We start from the raw sequence: 22003 nt of genomic DNA on the forward strand, positions 1-22003 counted from the left end.
CACATTTCTGGGGGTGTGGATGTAGTAGGAAGACTTTTGCCAAATTCATAAAGCCCTGTGACATTTCCATTGTTAGTACCAATAACAAAACTCTGGTTCAGCCACAAATATGAGTATGAAGTCAAGTTTTGATCACCAGTTTTCGTGAAGGATGTCCTTGAACTGGAGAGAGTCCAGAGAAGGGCAAGAAAGCTAATAATGGGGCTGGAGGACCTCTGTTTATGAGAAATGACTACAAAACATTATCCCCTTGGCGCTTGCATCTCCTGGCCCTTTAAGGTGTTTCAGATGCTGGGAGGTGGGGTTTATAGTCATGTGACCACCATGATTGGCTGTCACAGAGGTCACATGATCGGAAAGCTCCCGTAAGTAGCGGTCGGGAGTTTTATGTTAGTCGCTGGTAACTGTGTCGGGAGCATGCAGGGCGCTCGCTCTCAACACAGCTGTGTTCACATTCTGGTACATAAATATGCGGCCACTCAGCATCAAGGACCACCTCCCAAGAGGCCGCATATTTTTGGATACTGTCAGCATGAAGGAGTTAAACAGGTGGCAAAGTGTCAGGCGAAAAATCCTTCCAGTCGTTTCGGACATTTTCCCCGCGTGCATGCGTGATGGAACGGCGCTCTGGCGCATGTGCATTTGTGGCCCCGTGCTCTGGCGCACACAGATTTGCACTGGCTCATGCTCAACATGACCCTTGGGCTGCCTATAAACTTTGCTCTGGTGCTCAGACAAATTGCTGGTTTGTCTTCAGCTTCCTGTTAAAACTTTGATCTTGTTTCCTGTACCTGATTGCCTGCTGTGACCCTGATTAAGTTTGACTCTTCTGCCTTTCTCCTGGACCTGACCTCCTGCCTGTTTAAACGGATTCCGCTTATCTCCTGTGTTTGACCATGTGCCTCTGACCCGGACCTGCCTCCTTTCTCCTTGCCTTGACCCTCTGCCTGTGACCCGGACCTGCCTTGTGTCTCCCAGACACTATAACTCAGCCTGTGTTTGGCTTTACAGATCTTCAGTGTTTGACCCTCAGCCTGGTTCTGGACTTTCTGTCAGCAGTGTATCTCATCTGCCAGTCTTTGCATAGGTGCTCATCCCTACAAGGACCTTCACGCAAGGCTTCTCCTGCCAACTGGGTAGCATGTGCCTCTTTGTGCCATTCACTCCCTGTATCACCTCCAGGGGGCGAGCTGTGCTTAGTCACAAGGGTGAACCACTCTCGGCATTTCGGCCTCGGTAAGTACTTCTCTGACACAAAGAGGCACTATACAAATATAAAAATATTTGAATGGTGACTCTAGTATTGACCCTAGGGTCTTTAAAGAAGACATACAGCCATACAATGCAGTTGGATGAGAGCCAGTTTGACCTTAAAGTGGATGTAAACTCCATTCATGGAATCTGACCTGAGCACATATATTTGTAGTGTTTACTTACCTCTCTCCAAAGCTCTAAGTGCTGTGTCTTTCTACTGCTCCATTCCTCTGTTATCAGCATAACTTCTGACAAGCTCTCTGACACACAAGCTAGCAGTAGCTGAAAATTTGTGTCTGTGAGGGAACTTAGAATTAGATAAGCAGAAAGCTTGTCTATTCACAGCACATCCCCAATTAGCTCACATACAGTGTATGCTCAGGCTCCCCTCCCACTGTTGAAACAGGAAGAAATATTTTTAACATGATGTGCACTTTCTAAAGAGTCTAGAAAGCTGAAGACAGCAGACATACATGTAAAACTTATGTATGGAGATTTGTTTCATCTCTGTGTATCATCTGAGGCTATTCACTTTACTGGGTATATGTGAGGGTTTACATCTACTTTAAATTACATAAAGGTTTCTTTACTCTTAGAGCAGTAAGAATGTGGAACTCCCTTCCATAGTTGGTGGTTTCAGTGGGGAGTGTAGATAAATTAAAGAACTTTTAGAATTGTTCTTTAGTGAACACAATGTACAGGAATATGGAAAGTGGTATTGACACACGCGTTGAACTGGATAAACCCATGACTTTATTCAACCTTACCAACTATGTAACTATGGGGTCAAGTCACAAAAGGATTCCACATGCAATATGAAGGTTATTTACTAATTTTCCAGAAAAATCCCATGGGATACAAAGAGTCATTTCATCAAAGTAAAATATCAAATTCATCCACAGGCTTGGGGTAAAAAAAAAAATACTGACCCTTGAGCATGTTATCACCAACGGAGAGTTCACTCCCTTTCAAGTATTGCGTACCAAATTTAATGTTCCTGCAAGGGCCCATTTCAGGTATCTCCAGGTCGCTCATGCTTACAGGTGTCAATTTTTAGGCCAAACAATTATACTGGAATATTCTGAGCTTGAATCCACCCTTCGGGTGAAAGATTTGGAGGAACCCATGTCTCAAATCTACAGGTCCCTGCTGGTTGCTGCCATCCCCGAGCTGTCCTCCCTCCGCAGGAAATGGGTGGGGGACATACTGGAGCTGAATGAGGATGATTGGAGGGAGATTTGGGATTTTCCATTCTCCCCTCTGGTTTGAGCCAGAGACAAACTGGTCCAATACAAAATTGTACACAGAGCTCACTACACGCCCCACAGACTGCACCAGATGTCACCGGCCCATTCTCTGGCATGATGGCACTGCTCCTACCAGCCGGGGGACTTCTTTCAAATTTTCTGGGCTTGCCCTGCAATTGTACATCATTGGAAAGAAGTACTCCAAGTGATCGCTAAGATCACTAAGATTAGTGTCCCTTATGATCCTAAACATTGTCTGCTGGGACTGGTGGAACAAATGTCAATGCTCAGTGCTCAAAAAAAAAATACTCATATCCCTGTTATTGTACTATGCACGTAACGCCATCACGATGAACTGGAAACAATCATCTCTCCCCTCTGTCAGATTCTGGAAGAACCTAGTCAATGTCAGTTTACCCCTTTATAAAGCCACCTACTCGGGCAGGGGTTGCCCACATAAATTTGAAAAGTATGGACCTGTTGGTTAGATGATAGCACCGCGGCAACCAATGCAGTAACCAACCCCTAGATTAACATTATGGTTATAGTATGGCAGTAAATTGATCCAATTACTCTCATGTCACATTATCCTGTCGTCATAATATTGAGCACAGATTCTCCTGAACTAAACCTCTCCCCACACTGGGGTATAGATAAGTAAGGTTGTTTATGTTCTATGGTCTGCCCTGTTTCAGTCTGTTGCTGCATCAGTGGCAGTTTGTTTATGTTATATGATGTGCCCTGTTGTGGTCTGTTGCTGCATCAGAGGATATGCCCCTACGTGGGCAATTTTTGGCCCCTGTTTGGGCAATTTTGTATGTTAATGGAAAACTCAATAAAAAAGATTTTACAAAAAAATATATATATCAAATGTCAGATAAATACCACACATTTGTTAAAAATGTGAGGTAAATACCACATAAAATATAAGATACATCATTTAAGACTAAGTTCACTTTTTTAGAAAAAATAATAAATGCACACATTTTTACAGAAAAATCTGTGGATTTTTTATTGGATCAATGGATCAGGGGTGCAACGTCTGTTTTCTGCAGACAAACCCTGCAGCTTTCAGCCCATACCTCTGATACAGGCTGACTGTTTACAAGCTGCAAGGCTTATGAATGAACTAGGAGAGCACTCATCAGTGCCCACACAGTCCATTCAGAACTAGAAACCATCTGCCGCGGTGGATGAGGGTAGTTGTAGTCTATTCATTCACAAGAAGCTGTGAACGAATGGTGTGGCTGTGTGAGCGGAGTTTTTTAATTGTGACAGCAAGTGCAGGGAGAATATCCCCACCCGCTGTCACAGGGAGGGGGGGGGGGGGGTTTGGGTGAACTGGTCACAAGAGCAGGAACATTTTACATGTTCCAAAAGATGAACTTATCCTTCAACCCTGGTCAGTGGAGGCCCGTCCATTAGGGGCACCAGAGTGCCACCCCCATATCCATGGCCGTCACCCCCTCCACCTTCTAGCGATGTGGTGATGCAACACTCTAACCATCGCCGCTGCCACCCCTTATTCATGCATCCGGCCCATTTCAGGACACCAGGTGCCTGAATTGAAGCACCTGATTAGAGTCAGAGGCTCCAATAGGCCTCAAAATAGCGCTATGAGCCCACCCAGGTGTTATAACAGCAAATTAATATTTGCTGTTGCAACACTGATCCTCCTACTGGCCAATTGGGAAGCGGGTCTTATACCCGTCACCTGATTGGCTGAAAGGATAGGCGATCCTATTGGATGCCTAGGAGAAGGGGAGGAGACCCACGGAGGAAGTGAGGGGGAGGGAGGAGGAGAAGACACAAGAGCCACTACTCGATGCCCGCCGCAGCCTGATGTCCGCAGATGTCCCAAAGCTCCCTTATGTCCACCGCTGTCCGATCCCCGCCACTTAGATGAGGTAAGTGGACCGACCGGCAGACAGAGAGCAGGGGGGGGCTTTGAGATGCCATGGGGGTGGTTGTTTGCCACCCCCCCAAACAAAAAATCACGAGCCGCCACTGGTCCTGGTTCACATTACAGGCCAGATAGCATGTGTTTGTATGGAGGTGGTTCACATACAAAAGATTCAACTGCACTGCGTTTTAACTGAGTTTCTAAAAAGGGTCCTGTGCGAGTTTGAAGCATTTGCGTTCCAAATTTACAGCCCATAGAGTATAGTGACAATCTGAGATGAGTGTTCAGATATAAGTATGATTCTGAGGCGTTTATGCATACAAGTAGGTCAGAGAGAGAAAGTTCCTATGGACAAGATGTATTAAAATCACATTGAAAACGCAATGGTATTCAATCAGAAACGCATCTGGATTGCACTAGAAAACAGAACGATTTCTGCACACATATGTGTAAAGTAAAAAGCACACACATTCATTATTCATCAACTGGCAGTAGGCAGTCAGTATTTTAGTAATGCACAAAATAACAATGAGGGGGACTCTGCACTGGCCAGTAAAGTAAAAATGTACTGCCCTGAGCTCAGAAATTGAAATAATTTGTAACATTTTACTAGAGGGAAATCAGTCTGTTAATGAAGGCAGACTAGAATGTTTTCACAGTTTCCTATTTCTGTGTGCATTCATTTACAGAACTATCTTCCTCTGGTGCAGTGATAGCATGAAAAAAAAAAAGAAAAAAGAAAAATTTTGTGGAAAAAAATTGTAAAAAACAACATAAATTTTAAGTGCTAAATATTACAAACCATGTGCATTTAACGCATTTGGTAAATAACGCATGTTATTTAGTGAATTGACTACTTTTTAGATAAATACAGTAAAACCTTGGTTTGAGAGTAACTTGGTTTGAGAGCGTTTTGCAAGACAAGCAAAATTTTTTAATACATTTTGTAGGGCTGTGAAAATTAAAGATTAATTCCTTGATTAATCGTAAATTTTTTTGAACGATCAAAATTCTTTTGACCGGTACTCACCTCTCCACCGACTTTCCGGGTCTTCAGGGAGTTCCGCCGGAGATCCGGTGACATCACCGGACTCCTCCCCCCTTCCCCAAGTGCCTCCGTCTGCTAACGAAGGTAGGGGGGAGGAGTCCGGTGACATTGAAGTTTCTGATTGAACGTAACGTGTACGGAGGAGGAGCTACGCATGACGTCCCCCACTGCTGCCCTACAGAACTAACACGATTGTCAGCTTTACATGCTGTGTTTTTATCATATTTATGTGAGTAGTTTGTGTTTGAAGACAAAAATTAAATCTTATACTTAAGCGGTGAGCATTGAGATCTTTTCTTTCTACCCATGACCTGAGATTGTGAGAGAAGTTTATGGTCCGTGTTAACCCTTTTGATACCCGCATGCATGACCACCTGTTTGCACAGGGGTACATGCCATAAGGTGAGAGTGATTAGTTAGACCGGAGGTGGAGGGATTGTCATGCTACTGTGGAAAAAAATAAAATTACTTACGTCAGTGCTACAGTTTGAATTTAAAACGTATTTGTGTGAACTGTGAAGTTAAGTCATGTGGAAACTAACTACTGTCAGGTGATTGTATATAGTGTATACCACATTTACCACTGACTTATGCAGAGTTGCAATGCAAGGAGATCAGCTAAAAGTAGTTGGATCTGTATGTGCGTTATAATTAATTGAAATTAGTAACAGCCCTAAAATTTTGACTTGATATACAAGTGATGGCTTGATATATGAGTACCGTCATGTCACAAAAGAGTATAAAAGAGAAGAGAGGCAACTCTAAGGCCCCTTTCACACGGGACAGATCAGTAATGATCCGCCCCGTGATGATCTGCATTGCTCAGCAGGGATCGCTCCGTTGTCCCTGCTGAGCTGGTGGCAGACAGGGTGGTCTCTGCACACTGTGCAGGGACCGCCCTTTCAGCTCTCCGCTCTCCTCTATGGGGGATCGGATGAACACGGACCGTCTGTCCATGTTCATCCGATCCGCTCTGCAGACGGATAGAAAAATAGGATTTTCCTCCGTCAGCAGAATCGGACAATAGCGGAGGCGGACGATAGCGGGTGTCTGTGGATGTTTATCCGCAGACACCCGCTATCCCATAGGAATGTATGTATGTCCGTATTTCATCCGCAAACGGATGGATGAAATACGGACATAATGTCCGCATGTGTGAAAGGGGCCTAAGTGTAGCAGTATGGTTACATTTAATGAAGGTACAACATTTAGCAACATATTGCTACACTTAGAGGCCCCTCTCTTCTCTTTTATACTCTGGAGCTCCTGCTGGATTTTGCTTCTAATCCCCTTGTGGAGGCTTTCATTTGTGGATGGACATTTTATGGTTAGACAACCTGGCCACATTGCTGTAATATTTTTATATGGACTGAAGAACCTATGAATAAATGGTTGTGGAACGAATCATCTGAGTTTCTATTATTTCTTATGGGGAAATTTGCTTTGATATACAAGTTCTTTGGATTACAAGCATGTTTCTAGAACGAATTGTGCTCGCAATTCAAGGTTTTACTGTATATGTATATCCAACTTAAATGGGACCCTAGGCTTTGTGTTCACCAACTCAACCCGTGACATTAATGTTCTAGCCACTGACCATGGGCGTCCGCAGGTAGGGGCCCGGTGGGGTCAAGTGCCCCCCCCCCATGAATCGGGGGTCAGATCTTAAATTTAGCCCAGTTGCATCGCTATCGGGGTGTGGGCAGCCCACAACCGGGTGCTATCCACCAATGGGGTAACACCATCAAAGTGCTGTCAAGCCCCCCATCAGTGTAGCGTGACTTTTGGCTCTTTTTCCTGCTCAGTCCAGCAGAGAACTTGGTGTCGCTGTGACAGGAGAAAGGCGAGCTGCAGGCTATCAAATGTTTCCCCCACACGCCCCCCCCCCCTTCTCCTGTCAGGGACAAGAGACTGCGGCTCTCACCAGGTTCCCCGCCTGCTCCGTTCCTTTCCTATTGGCCATAACTGAGGGCCAATCAAAAGATACTAGAAGAGGAGAACATCATGGGACATGTAGTCCCAAAGATTGGCGGGCCCATTTTTCACAGGGAGGAGGCTACAGCTCGATCAAGAGAGAGATTGAAAGACTGCAGCCTGGAAAAAAGCTGAAGGCAAAACTGCTACAGGACAAGGAAAGGGGAGTGTGATGGGCAGAAGCCAGAGAGAGAGCCATGCTGCCCAGCACCACCAGAGGAAGAGACACGCTGCCCAGTGCCACCAGAGAGAGAGACACGCTGCCCAGCGCCACCAGAGAGAGAGAGAAATGCTGCCCAGCGCCACCAGAGAGAGACACACTGCCCAGCGCCACCAGAGAGAGCCACACTGCCCAGCACCACGAGAGAGAGAAAAACTGAGCCACTACAAGGGTACAGATATTCTACACTACTGACCAGAGTCGTCCCCGGGGAACCATGAGTGAACGACCGTCCAGCCGGAGGGATCACTGCTGTAGTTTCGCTGGGTCTGGTAAGAAGGCCTGTTGGCCATTATCTATTACTTATCCTAGGGACTGTACTACGTCTGCAGTCTCTGACCATGATAATGTGATCATGACATTGTCAAAAAGGGGCGGTTCATGGGTGACCCTAAAATGATGCCCCCCCGAAAAAAGTAAAAAAGTTCTGCGGACGCGCATGCCACTATTATCAATCAGAAAGAGCAGCTTGAATATATCATCCAATGTTCGGCCAGCGCTATGTGGGGTAGAGCCAGATCAACATGTACGTTTATACTGGGCTGTTCAACTCAGCATACCTTTTAACTGCCTTGCAGTCTTGAAAAAGAACTGTGCTCCCTTTTGACACATGTATATATCAGCTTACAGTGCAAACTATTTTCTACTTTTGGCATTCAAGTTGCTTGTGATTTTGTAAAAAGTAATGCTTTAATCATTTAATTAGGTGTACCAACCTAATATTTTTTATTTATTTATTCTTTTGCAAAAAATTACCGATCAACATGTAACTTACCAAATTCACAAATAAAAAAGAAATCCTGGCTGCAGTTGTCAGTTGTTGCCCACTGGTAGCCAGACTGCTTCTTTAGGTAGCCACACTTCCCACCAGTGACAGAGGTGTCCTTACTTCCCCAGTTATCATAGCTTACATTAGATGTATCCAGCCAGGTCAAAGTTCCTGTTCAAAAGTGATATACGGCTATTAATACACATAAAATGACGTTCAACTTTACACACAACATTTTTATGTCATTCTTGTTCAGTAAATTTTTAACGCCAGTTCATAAAAATCTGGTGAATACAAAAAAATTCAAGATTATGGATTCTTCCACATTTTTCTGCAACAGTTTTGGTAATATCGTGTATGTAGTCCTTGTTATTCTATTTGCAATAAAAAAAATACTTTTTAAAAAGTAAGTTTAGTTTATTTGCTGAATAAGCTATAGTTTTATTTCAAGTATAATACTTTTATATGCACTGCATTTCACTTTCCTAGTGTAACAAAACGACTTCAATTTGTAAAACTACTTCATGCCCAATTTTTATAAAATTTTCTGAAAATGTACATTTTTTTTCTGGAACAAACAGGAAAAAAACATTTTTATCTCATGGCTTCTGTAATCCTGCCAGTGTTATAATCAAGTACGGAGCGCTTGCTAACAGCAACACAACACACTGTCTTAGGTTTATCTACTTAAAACAGACCCTTCGGTAATTTTTCCATCTTTCTATCTATTAAATCTTCTGCCCTTGTTGTTTTAACTTTTGATAGTAAAACATTTTTTTTCTGCCAGTAAATACCTTATACAGCCCACTTCCTGTTTCTTGACTGGTCATTAGCTTAGGCTTATGACATCATGCACAGCTCTCTCACTCTCTCTCTCACACTCTCATGAGAGTTTGCCAGGAAGGGAGGGGGGATGAGTCATAAGAGGGCCAATGAAAGCTGCAGGGCTGCAGAGCTGGAGGTGTGCCTCTGTTTGTGTAAATCCAGGAAGTGAAGAGGCAGCAGCTTCAGCTGCCCACAGTTAAAATGGCTGCAGCCAGACTTGGTGGAGGAAGATTTCTGCAGCATGTTTATAAAGTACAGAATCACACTATATATAAAATAATATGCAAAGTGATTGGATGGAAGCTTCACAATTGCAAAGGTGGTTTTTTGTTTGTTTGTTTTTTGCAAATTATGTGAACAGAATTCAGTTCCTCTTTAACTTAGTAAGGATATTTCCATAGTGTTGAATATGCTGCCTAAAAAACAATAATTAAGCACCACAATGATTCAATATTTTTCTCTTTTGTTTGCTGTTTCACCCATTTATTATGCATACCGTTTACAGGTATTACAAATGAAACTCCAAACTTTATTCTATTGTCATGAACCATTAGCTATTGTTGAGGACCTTAGTATCATACATGGAGAATAACCATATTGATTCCCAGCAATGTATCTAGTACTGGTTATCAGTACTCCAGTAGGCTTTAGTACCTATGACATCTTAAAGCTGGCCATAGATGGGTATTTTTTTTCTCTTTCAGCCAGTGGGCTGAAAAAACAAAAACAAAAAAACAGATTACTCCAACCACACAAGCAGGGGCATTGCTAGGTCTACAAAAGATCTGGGGCTAGAGCCCATAGCAGTGTAGTAAATAAAGTCATATGCTTGGGCGGGTATACACATGTATATACAGTAATATACGTGTGTGTGTGTGTATATATATATCCCCAGAGAGCCCCCCACTTACATCAGGGTCCCCAGAGAGCCTCCCCCCTTACATCTGGGTCCCCAGAGAGCCTCCTCGTTACATCAGAGTCCCCAGAGAGCCTCCCCCTTGCATCAGGGTCCCCAGAGAGCCCCCACTTACATCATGGTTCCCAGAGAGCCTCGCTTACAGTAGGGTCCCCAGAGAGCCTCCCCCTTAAAATCAGGGTCCCCAGAGAGCCTCCCCCTTGCATCAGGGTCCTCAGAGAGCCCCCACTTACATCAGGGTTCCCAGAGAGCCTCTCTTACATTAGGGTCCCCAGAGAGCCTCCCCCTTAAAATCAGAGTCCCCAGAAAGCCGCCCCCAACTTACATTAGGGTCCCTAGAGAGCCTCCCCTCCCCTTGGGGACCTCTACAGAGACTCAGGGCTATGTCAGGGTCCCCAGAGAGCCTTCCTTACAGTAGGGTCCCCTTAAAATCAGGGTCCCCAGAGAGCCTCCCCCTTGCATCAGGGTCCCCAGAGAGCCCCCACTTACATCAGGGTTCCCAGAGAGCCTTCCTTACATTAGGGTCCCCAGAGAGCCTCCCCCTTAAAATCAGGGTCCCCAGAGAGCCCCCCACTTACATCAGGGTCCCCAGAGAGCCTCCTCATTACATCAGAGTCCCCAGAGAGCCTCCCCCTTGCATCAGGGTCCCCAGAGAGCCCCCAATTACATCATGGTTCCCAGAGAGCCTCGTTTACAGTAGGGTCCCCAGAGAGCTTCCCCCTTAAAATCAGGGTCCCCAGAGAGCCTCACCCTTGCATCAGAGTCCCCAGAGAGCACCCAACTTACATCAGGGTCCCTAGAGAGCCTCCCCTCCCCTTGGGGACCCCTGCAGAGACTCTGGGCTATGGGCTCCAGATTCGGGGCTATAGCCCCAAAAGCCACCCCCTAGCGGTGTCTCTGCACACAAGCAAGGTACATGGAGGAATCCTCCCTGCAAGGACATTGTAATCTGACAGCAGGACTCTCCACTGTCAGAATACACTGATCTTCTGATACAGATACGTTTTCCAACATTCCTATTCAAAAGAAGTCGATTTAACAATTGACTTCTGACCAGCAGGAGCTGGTGGTACACATGGATCAAAATGTGACTAGTCCCTGCTAGACCAGAAGCATTTGATCCATCTATGGTTGGTTAGGATCTGCAGGGTCCGTGGTTTCCTGAACCTACAATGGTGACCACATACATTTTAATTTTATTATCCAAGCGATGTGCACTTTAATCAAAACAAATGAATCCACAAATAACCGAGGAGTAGACATAACTTACCTTGAGATCAATTAAGACTTATTTTTCATTGCATTTGATCAAACTAAGACAGTCAACCAAGGTAGAAAATGATCTGATTGTTTGGCATCGATCAGCAGCATTAAGATACTTTTGTTGATGAATACGATCGTATTTCAATCAATCAGAATATGAGATTACATGGTGGAAACAGAGATGTGATTGATAACTTATGATTAAGTTATGAACACATCTTACTATCAATGAAATTCCACTTCGACATTTTTGCATATCAGTTAAATGGATTGACAACTATAGATCAATTGTTCCTATTGGAAGAGAATGATCAGAAAATAAATAAATAATTTATTGAAGTGTTTAACTATGGCCACTATTAGGCCCCTTTCACACTGAGGGCTTCTAAACTCAGTTCTTTTGAAGAGCTTTTCAGGCACTTTTGAAGAGCTTTCCATTCATTTCAATAGAGAGGGGTGTTTTTTCACTCCCCTGCCAGCGCACTGCCCCAGTGTGAAAGCATTAATTGATTCTAATGGAAATAGGTTTTCATTAACTTTTCAAGGAACTTTTTTTAGTGTGAAAGTGCCTCAGTGTGAAAGGGTCTTAGCCCTTGTACACACGGTCGGACATTCCGACAACAAAATCCGTCTGATTTTTTCCAACGGATTTTGTCCAAAACTGATGTTGCATACACACGGTCGGACAAAGTTGTCGGAAAATCCGATCGTTCAGAACGTGATGACGTTCTTTCGTTATGATGGAACTATGTTCAGGCTAGTAGCCAATAGCTCTGGTCTCGTAATTTGATCTGAGCATGCGTGGCACTTTGTCCGATCGGAATTCTCTACAAACGATCGGACAAAGTGCGATCGGATCAAATTTTATATCCAGCTCTCAAACTTTGTTGGTCGGAACTTCCGACGGAAAAAGTCCAATGGAGCCCACATACGGTCGGATTATCTGACAATGCGGTCCGATCAGACATTTTCTGTCGGAATTTCCGACCGTGTGTACAAGGGCTTAGACATTGGGGTTGAACCTGGTGCAGCTGTGCAAAGTAACCAATCAGCTTCTAACTTCAGCTTGTTCAATTCAATTTTCACCGTAAACCCTGGAAGCTGATTGGTTTCTGTGCAGAGCTGCACCAGATTTTGGTTTACAGGTAACAAAAAATCTATACCATATGTATTATCCGTTTACCTGAATCACTCTTAGGTCGAAGGTTGTATACAATCCCCATCCACCAATCTGCATCTTCTGATAGATGTTGTCCTAGAAAGTCTTGAGTCCCCTGATCATGAATGAAGACCAGATGTCCCCCTCCTCTTTCACACCAGGACTGAGCACTGTGGAAAGTGCGTTCGAGGCGAACAAATTCATAGCAGGAGTTATTGTAGGCGATCTGGAACTTCGAGCAAGGAGTCGAATCTCCAGGAACAGCAAGAAACAACAAAACTAAAAATGTTAGCCAAATCATCCTATACAACATGATGTTGCATGGACCATGTCCTCCACTGGACTGATGTCTGCAACAAGTGTTGGTTCATCCCTAACAGGAGAAAGACCGATACCACGGCACCAATGGTAAATTCATGCTTCACTGTATTGTGCCCAGGCCATAAACAGATCAATTCATCACATGCAATATATTTCTTGTGGATACACAATACTGGACATCCATAAAAACAAAGCTTGAATGGCAAAGCAGGAATAATCAGCACACATTATGATCCAGCATTGCATGGAAGAAGGAAGATAAGACTACAATGCTCAGGTGGTGCTTAGAGATAAACCAGTCCAATGTTCTTTATTACTCCTTTCCTGAATACAAAAAGAGCTAATCACTGCAGCCTGCTGCTCATATTTTACAGGAGACCGAAGGACAACAAATAAAAATATATGGTACTCTAGAACATCAGTGTTTAGGGTGTTTTCTTCAGGGCAACATGGCAAAAAAGCTGAACAATTTGTGACATTTGGCTTGCAATGTTAAAGCGGTAGTAGACCCGCTGAAGTTTTTTTTTTTTGACCTGCAAAGGAAAAGGCATAATGGGCTAGTATGCACCGCATACTAGCTCATTATGAAATACTTACCTTAGAACGAGGCCCCGACATCTGGCCCGATCCACGCCGAGGGAGCTGACATGTTCCCTCGGCGTGTCTTCCGGGTATCGCGGCTCCGGCGCTGTGAGTGGCCGGAGTAGCAACATCGTCACTCCCACTTTCCGGCAGGGTCCGGCGTCTGCCGGACTTTCAGCTGAGAATCCCTTGTGCGCATGCGCCGATGCAGTTAGCGGCGCATTGCGAGGGGAATATCTCCTAAACCGTACAGGTTTAGGAGATTTTTTTTTACCTACAGGTAAGCCTTATCATAGGCTTTCCTGTAGGTAAAAGTTATAAAAATGACTATGCAACCGCTTTAAAGTAACAAGATAAAAATGAACAGCCCATTTAAAGGTAAACTAACAAAGCCAGCTTTTGCTGCAATATGCACCTTTACTTCGGGGATCTTCCCTGCAGTAATATTTTTCTGCCATTAGATGTCCTCAGTCTGATAGCCAGCATCATTGAACCCACCTCCTCTGAGCCCAAGTTATCCTGGAACCGCCCCAACCTGTGATTGGACAGTGAAGCAGAAGCAGCACAGCAATGAGCTCATCTCTCTGGCAGTGCTTTCTCCACCCATTAGTCTAGAACAGTGGTCTCCAAACTGTGTCTTGGGGCCAGGTGTGGCCCTTTGCTTGCTTTTATTGGGCTCTTGGGACACTATTCCTCCCACTAATACAAGACACTATTCCTTTACACCAACAATGGGGCATAATTTCCATCACTGATATCAACAATAGGGCACTATTCCTACCACTGACCCCCAACAATGGGACACTATTCCTATCATTGAGCCTGTTCTGCAAAGGTAAGCAAATCGGAGGTGGAACCCTTTTTCAAAATAACATGGTGAAAAAGCATCCTGAATAAGCACATCTCAGCAGATGCGTGAGGGTGTCATTAACGATTAAGGGCACTGCTGTGTATCTGCTAAAGGGCAGCACATTTCTGTGGTGTCAGACACATCATACGTCCCAGAAGATTGCCCAGCCATTCACAGCATGGCTCACGCATGCGCAGTGTGTGCCCGGCTGCCCACAGTAAGAATGCCAGTGCCTCGGAGAGGAGAGGGAGAGAAGCGGGGCTGGTCGCTGGACCATGGAACAGGTAAGTGTCCGATTATTAAAAGTCAGCAGCTACACTTTTTGTAGCTGGTGACTTTACATTTTTTTTTCAGTGGAACTCTGCTTTAAGTTCTCTTATTTACTCATAATTTTAGCACAGTATCCTGTTTGGGGAGGGTAATTTGTCATAAGACCCCAAAAAAGGGTTACGCTAGTGACAGACTTCATCATATACATCATTTTTTTTCAATTTTGCTGACAGTTATGCCCTGTACACACGATCAGACTTTCCGACAACAAAAGCGTGGATTTTTGTTCAAAGGATGTTGGCTCCAACTTAGCTTGCGTACACGCGGTCACAAAAATGTTGGCCAACAATTACGAACGTAGTGACGTATAAGAAGTACGTGATGTCTCCATTCCGAACGCTCGTTTTACAAGGCCGAGCGCTTCCAGCTCATACTTGATTCCGAGCACGTGTGAACTTGTGTACACGCGATTGGAAAGTCAGACAACAAACATTTGTTGGCGGAAAATTTGAGAACCTGCTAGCCAACATTTGTTGAAAGTCCGACAACAAATGTTCAATGGAGCATACACACGTTTGGACTTTCCGCCAACAAGCTCACATCCAACATTTGTTGTCGGAAAATCTGATCATGTGTACGCAGCATTACACTTTAAGGTCTTCCTAACTATGAAAGATCTTGCTTGCTAAGCTTTCCTCATAAAGAAAATGTGTTCTTTGAACATTTACAGCCTTATAAACCTCCATTATCAATTTCTGCATTTTTCTTGTAATTACAATTACACTTTTTATCTCATAGGCTAATTTTAATTGCTGCTATTTAGATGGTATCTTAATTGGAACACAAGATAAAACAATTATTATAATAGGACTTAGACACAGAGATAGCACCTTGGCACTGATGAAGCTGATCTACACACAGTCTGCTGACAACATGTTATAATGCTGTTTATTCATGGTTGGTTAGAGAAAATAAATCATAGTTGCCTGATATGACCCTTTTTAGTTGAAGTTGAGCTAACGGGGGTGTGAAATTATTAACCTGAGAGAGGGGGCAGAGATTTATTTAGGAGACCCTGTCACCAACTTAAAAAATGCTGGTAAAAGAACAGACAAATCAGGTATTTTAACCTCTTGGTGCCGAGCGCACGCAAACATGCGGCCTATTGGCGGAAGGGGCTTTGGTGCAGAGTGGGCGCATATTTGCATGCAATAGTGCAAATAAAGCTGTGCCAAGAGCGCCCACCCTGCGCACTCCCGGCACAGTTACCAGCAGCTCACGAAAAGCTCCCCATCGCTGCTTAAACACTTGAGGTCCGGGCCATAGCCGAATGACGGCTACAGCGCGGACCTCAATTTCCTGGAGGCTGTCATAGGACGTCCTGCCCTGTGCACGCTCCATGCAGGGCGCGCGGGGAGCGCGCTGTGATCACCGAGTCACGGAGACTCGGCTGATCACTGATCCTAGTAAGGGCCCCGTCCCAGCCCCTTACCATGTGATCAGCTGTCAGCCAATGACAGTTGATCACATGATGTAAACAAAAGCTCGGCTGACAGCGTGAGGAGAAACAAAAGGCAATCACCGGCTTATGTTAAAGGGACATCGGTCCTGAAGAAGAAGCCATTTAGTATCCCCTGCCAGTGCCACCTGTCATTGTGCCCATAGTGCCCATCTATCAATGCCCATGAGTGCAACCTATCAATGCCCACAAGTGCCACCTATCAATGCCCACCAGTGGTGCCAATCAGTGCCACCTAGCAGTGCTGCCTATCAGTGTAAGCAATCAGTGCCCATCACAGCCACACATCAGTGCCCATCACTGCCACCTATCGGTGCCCATCACTGCCGCCTCATCAGCGTACATCAATGAAGGAGAAAAATTACCCGTTTATAAAATTTTATAACAAAATTTAAAAAAATATAATATTTTTTTTAAATTCGGTCTTTTTCAAAAAATTTTTAGCAAAAAATAAAAAACGCAGAGGTGATCAAATACCACCAAAAGAAAGCTCTATTTGTGGGGAAAAAAATGATAAAAATTTAATTTGGGTAAAGTGTTGTATGAGTGCGACAGCGCTGAAAGCTGAAAATTGGTCTGGACAGGAGGGGGGTTTAAGTGCCCAGTAAGCAAGTGGTTAAAAGCTTTTCGATCATGTGACCGCCAATCATGGTGGTCATGTGACCATAAGCCCCCGCCCCCCACCTCCAGCCATTCTAAACCCTTTAAAGGGCAGACTCCAGGGGGTTAAAGGCCTATTTAGATCATTAGGACTAATAAAAGTGATCAGTTGGCATATAAACCTTTACTCTAGATTGTATCCCGTCCATACACTTAAACCTCAGATACCGTGATGAGTAATAATAATGATAACATTGATCACGTCAACATGGAAATATTTAACTAACACACCACAATTAGACTTTGATACATTTGACACTGATAGCAGAATGTACTCTTTACTGATAAGCATCCAGGACATGCGAGTACACATGTCTAAATAGATTATCTAATGCAATGTGCAGCTCCCAGCTATGGGGCAAGACTGGTGTGTGTGATTGATGCTCCAAACAGCAAATGGAGCTGATGCATTAAAACTGCAGCAAAAAGTGTAACTTGTGCTTCTAATAACCAATCCAATTCTAGTTCTTTGTTTTACTTTGGGTAACACTTCTACCTTTGCTTCTGTTTTTTAAACTGGCAATGTTTAGGCCTACATAAAGTGGAACTTTACTTGTCAACAATTTGCTAGCAGGAAGGTCTTTTTATTGCAGAACAGGCATCCCATAGGCTTATTTACAAAGCTATCACATCATGATAAGTATCCTTATTGTCAAAATGTGTCAATAATTTTATATTAAGCCAAAAAAAAAAGTAGGGCTGTGGAAATTAAAGATGAATTCCTCGATTAATCGATTCATTTTTTTGATTGATCAAAATTCTTTTGATCGGTATTCAACTTTCTGCCGGCTTCTGGGTCTTCAGAGAGTTCCGCCGGAGATCCGGTGACGTCACGGACATAGACGCCACTGTCTGCCATCCCACAGAAGGAGGTCGTGGGCCACTGGTTGGGCTGAAATGAATGAATGAATGAATGAAATGAAAGTTCACTTTGCAAAGAATACCCAATCATGTACAGTTGGAAAGAAAGCATTTATACTTGCATATGATTGGTTGCTGGAAGAAGTCAAAGCTCCCCCTCAATCACTAAATGGTTGGGGAAAGTTCCTTTGGAAAGTAAACAGTCTGTTTTCCTTTAGTATATCAGCCCCATTACATCTTTTCTCCAGAGCGTTATTAACCACTTCAGCCCTGGAAGGATATACCCCCTTCCTGACCAGAGCACCTTCTGCGTCGCTTTAATTGACAATTGCACGGTCGTGCCACGTTACAGCAAAACAAAATTGACGTCCTTTTTTTCCCACAAATAGAGTTTTCTTTTGGTGGTATTTGATCGCCTCTGTGGTTTTTATTTTTTGTGCTATAAACAAAAAAAAGACTGACATTTTTTTAAAAAAGCTATATTTTTTACTGTAATAAATATCCCCAAAAAATATATGAAAAACAAATTTTTCCTCAGTTTAGGCCGATATGTATTCTTCTACATATTTTTGGTAAAAAGAAAATGCAATAGCGTATATTGATTGTTTTGTGCAAAAGTTATAGCGTCTACAAAATAGGGGATAGATTTATGGCATTTTTATTATAATTTTTTTTTATTAGTAATGGTGGCGAGCTGCAATTTTTATCGTAACTGCGACACTGCGGCGGACACATTATAATATAAAAATGCACTGACAGGTAAAGGGTTAAATACTAGTGGGCGATCAAGGGGTTAAGTGTTTCCTAGGGAGTGATTCTAACTGTAGGGGGGGTGGGCTCACTACAACACGACAGAGATCACTGCTCCCAATGACAGGGAGTAGTAGATCTCTGTCATGTTGCTAGGCAGAACAGGGAAATGCCTTGTTTACAAAGGCATCTCCCCATTCTGCCGCTTTATGACACGATCGTGGGACATCAGCAACATCGAGTCTGCTGGACCGGCGGGCATGGTCACACAGTACACGCGCATCCACTAGCCCGCAAATTAAAAGGGACGTATCTGTACGCCCATTTGCCCACCGCTGCCATTGTGCTGACGTCAGGCCCGGACTGGGACAAAAAATAGACCCGGGCATTTTAGACTGAGCAGCCAACTTTTCCAGGGACTCGGGGGGGGGGGGGTCGTTAGACATTCGCAGGGGTGGCTGGTGTCGGTCCTCCACACTGTAATGTGCAGGGACACTGTGATATAAAGGGAACTGCACTATAAAGGGGCACTGCAATGATTACAGTGCAGTCCCCTTTATATTAGTGTCCAAGTCCTATTGTGGCCATATACGTCTCCTATTGTGCCCACACGGCCCAGTGACACTGACCTGCTCTCTTTCTGGTGGTGCGGTAAAGCGTGGCTCTCTCTCTGGTGGTGCGGGTACAGCATGGCTCTCTCTCTAGTGGTGCGGGTACAGCGTGGCTCTCTCTCTGGTGGTGCGTGCACAGCGTGGCTCTCTCTCTGGTGGTGCGTGCACAGCATGGCTCTCTCTCTGGTGGTGCGGGTACAGCGTGGCTCTCTCTCTTGTGGTGCAGGTACAGCATGGCTCTCTCTCTTGTGGCGTGGGTACAGCTTTGCTATCACTCTGGTGGTGCGGTACAGTGTGACTCTCTGGTGGTGTGGGCACAGCGTGGCTCTCACTCTGGTGGTACGATACAGTGTGGCTCTCTCTCTCTCTGGTGGTACGGTACAGCGTGGCTCTCTCTCTGCTGTGGGTACAGCGTGGCTCTCTCTCTCTGGTGGTGTGGGTACAGCATGGCTCTCTCTCTCTCTGGTGGCGTGGGTACAGCGTGGCTCTCTCTCTGGTGGTGCGGTACAGTGTGTCTCTCTCTGGTGGTGCTAGGGGCTATTAGTTCCCCAGCACAGTCCTCTCTTTCATTTTCCATGTCTTCTTTAGTAGCTGCTACAAGCACTCCTCAGCTTGTTTCCTGGTTTTCTCTTTTCCCCACAAATAGAGTACTTGCTGGGGACTGTAGTCTGCTCCCTGCTGAGACCAATGGTGCCACCTATCTCTGGGACTACATTTCCCATGATGCTCCTTTAGTTGCTTTTGATTGGCCCTCTGTTGTGGCCAATGGGGAGAGAAAAACGAACAGCCAGGAAAGCCTTCTCTTCTCCTGCTGCCGACATGAGAAGGGGAGGGGGAGCGAAGAGGGAATATCCTGACAAAAGCCCGCAGCTCTGCCCACCGTGCAGATGCCCACGGCTGGAGGAGGAGAGACACACAGCTCAGCCCATGCAGCTGCCAGAGATGACACAGGCATAGCAGTTTAGCGGCAGGCGAGCGGCGGCCGCGGCCTGTGTTACCCATGTTCAGGCCGCGGTCGCCGCTTACCTCCCGCTTACCTCAACTGGCCACAGGCGGCCCCGGCCCATCGGGCAAATGCCCGGTCTGCCCTATGGCCAGTCTGGGCCTGGCTGACGTATATTGGCGTGCGCCAGTCGGCAAGTGGTTGACAAAGCTTACTAAACTAATATGGGATGGATAATCAGTAATTGTCAGCAAAATAAGGGATATACAAAGGCATTAGTGGATGCTTGAAAGTTAACCCTTCTTATCTCATGTCTATAGCACCTGTTATTAAATATTTGCACAACATAATGGTGTCATAAGCTACACAGAGATAAATGTTTGCAGAATTGTGATAAGTCATGTGCAGATAATAAACATAATTCCCTAGAGAAAATTTAGGGCATATGTCAAATTATAATAAACCTGTTGCACAGTTTATGGATGATGTTATTATACAGTTATCACATTACAGAAATATACATGTAGCGGATGACATTTGGGACCAAATGTCACACGCTTTGTAAATTTAGTTTTTGCATCAGGACCTTACAGTACTGAGGGTTAATTGTGTAGGTAAGACTTAACACCAGTCTGGCCAGGCCATGATTGATGTTCTGCCTGGTCATGTGAACGGTGAGGTGCACATGTCGGGCGAGAACCAGGCCTGGTTGGATGTTTGGGTATGGCCCTCTCTGAGCCAATCAGCGGGAGTGCCGGGGCCCGCTGAGGAGTCTGGGAGGGGGTACTTAAGCAGGTGGGGGTCACGTGTTCAGGGTTCCGGAGTTGTTCGTGAGATCTGTGTGGTCTGTTCTGGTCCCAGGACCGGGGTAGCCCCGTGAGGGGTCCCGGTCACGGGGTGTTTGACATCCTGCAGCATGTTCCTGTCAGTGGCCCCTGTTAGACCCGACTGGTCTGGGGTAGGGATTCGTCTATTCCCGATTCTCGGAACCTGCCGGTTCGAGGCGCTGTAACTGAGGGAGGATTCAGAGTGTCCGGGTGTGCTCTCAGCTTGGAGGGGCACCACAGCTCGTGCAAGTGACCGGGGGAGGACTCTTCGGAGGAGGACCAACAAGTGGCATCCTGAGAAGTGCCTGGTTACTGAATTGGGAAGGACATTGACGAGTCCACATTTTTCCAGTACCTCAAAGGAAGCGGGAAACGTTCCAGGTACAGTCGGAAAAAGGTTCCTGTTTATCTTCGGTTGATTGTTCAAGTTTGAGTCAACGTGCTGACTACCATGACCTCTGGCTAGAGGTCTGTTCAGCCTTGAAGTACCCAGCTGCGAGTGGCTACTCTCAGGGTGGAAATAGAGACTTTGTTAAACCTGCAATTCAAGGTACCTGAGTGCATAGCATACTAGCTCATTATGAATAACTTACCTGAGAACGAAGCCCCCGAAGCGGTCCTCCGTCGTCCTCTTCGCCGCTGCCATGTATCCCGGAGCGACTTCCAGGTCTCGCGGCTCCGGCGCTGTGATTTGCCGGAGCCGCGATGACGTCACTCCTGCGCATGCGCACGGGAGCCGACACTCGTGGCATATCGCCGCGATCTGCGGCCTGCCCAGTGTGCCTGCACGCCGCTGTCTACTAGTAAATATCTCCTAAACCGTATAGGTTTAGGAGATATTTCTTGGACTTACAGGTAAGCCTTAATCTAGGCTTACCTGTAGGTCAAAGTTGGTTGTAAGGGTTTACAACCACTTTAAATGTATTTTTTAAATTCAACCCTCTGAGTCTAGCACCCTCTAGTTAGGTAGTTGCTAGAGATAGTATTTTTCTGGAGAACAGGAAAATTTAGGCAGGCCTAGCTGATGGCTAGGCCTGTCTGTTTTCATTCTGGGCTGGGAGAGGCTCAGTGTAGCAGCTGGTGTCTCACAGGCAGCATCACTGTCACCTCCCTCTTCCTTCCAGAAGGTGCTAGAAGCAAAGGAGGAAAGGAGAGGAGTTGCATGAGGTATCTTGAGGAGCCCTGACCAATCCCCAACCTGGTTTGGCAGGGGCAGGCCTCCTCAAATACC

At 45.2% G+C, this 22003-nt stretch overlaps 1 protein-coding gene across 1 annotated transcript in view; it reads right to left on the bottom strand.

Annotated features, from left to right (window-relative positions):
• The window catches only part of LOC143930570 (polycystin-1-like protein 2), a 189505-nt gene extending 176100 nt beyond the window's left edge, over window positions 1–13405 (bottom strand). The window contains exons 1-2 of the mRNA XM_077455002.1: window positions 12603–13405; window positions 8422–8586 (exon numbers count right to left, since the gene is read on the bottom strand). Coding sequence (XP_077311128.1) covers window positions 8422–8586; window positions 12603–12891 — 454 coding nt within the window. The 5' untranslated portion in view covers window positions 12892–13405. The remainder of the gene's footprint in view (window positions 1–8421; window positions 8587–12602) is intronic.
• Window positions 13406–22003: the final 8598 nt, after the last annotated feature.

Source organism: Lithobates pipiens, unplaced genomic scaffold, assembly GCF_037356315.1.
Source record: "Lithobates pipiens isolate NorthernLeopardFrog02 unplaced genomic scaffold, aLitPip1_a1.2 Scaffold_10, whole genome shotgun sequence".
Taxonomy (NCBI): Eukaryota; Metazoa; Chordata; class Amphibia; order Anura; family Ranidae; genus Lithobates; species Lithobates pipiens.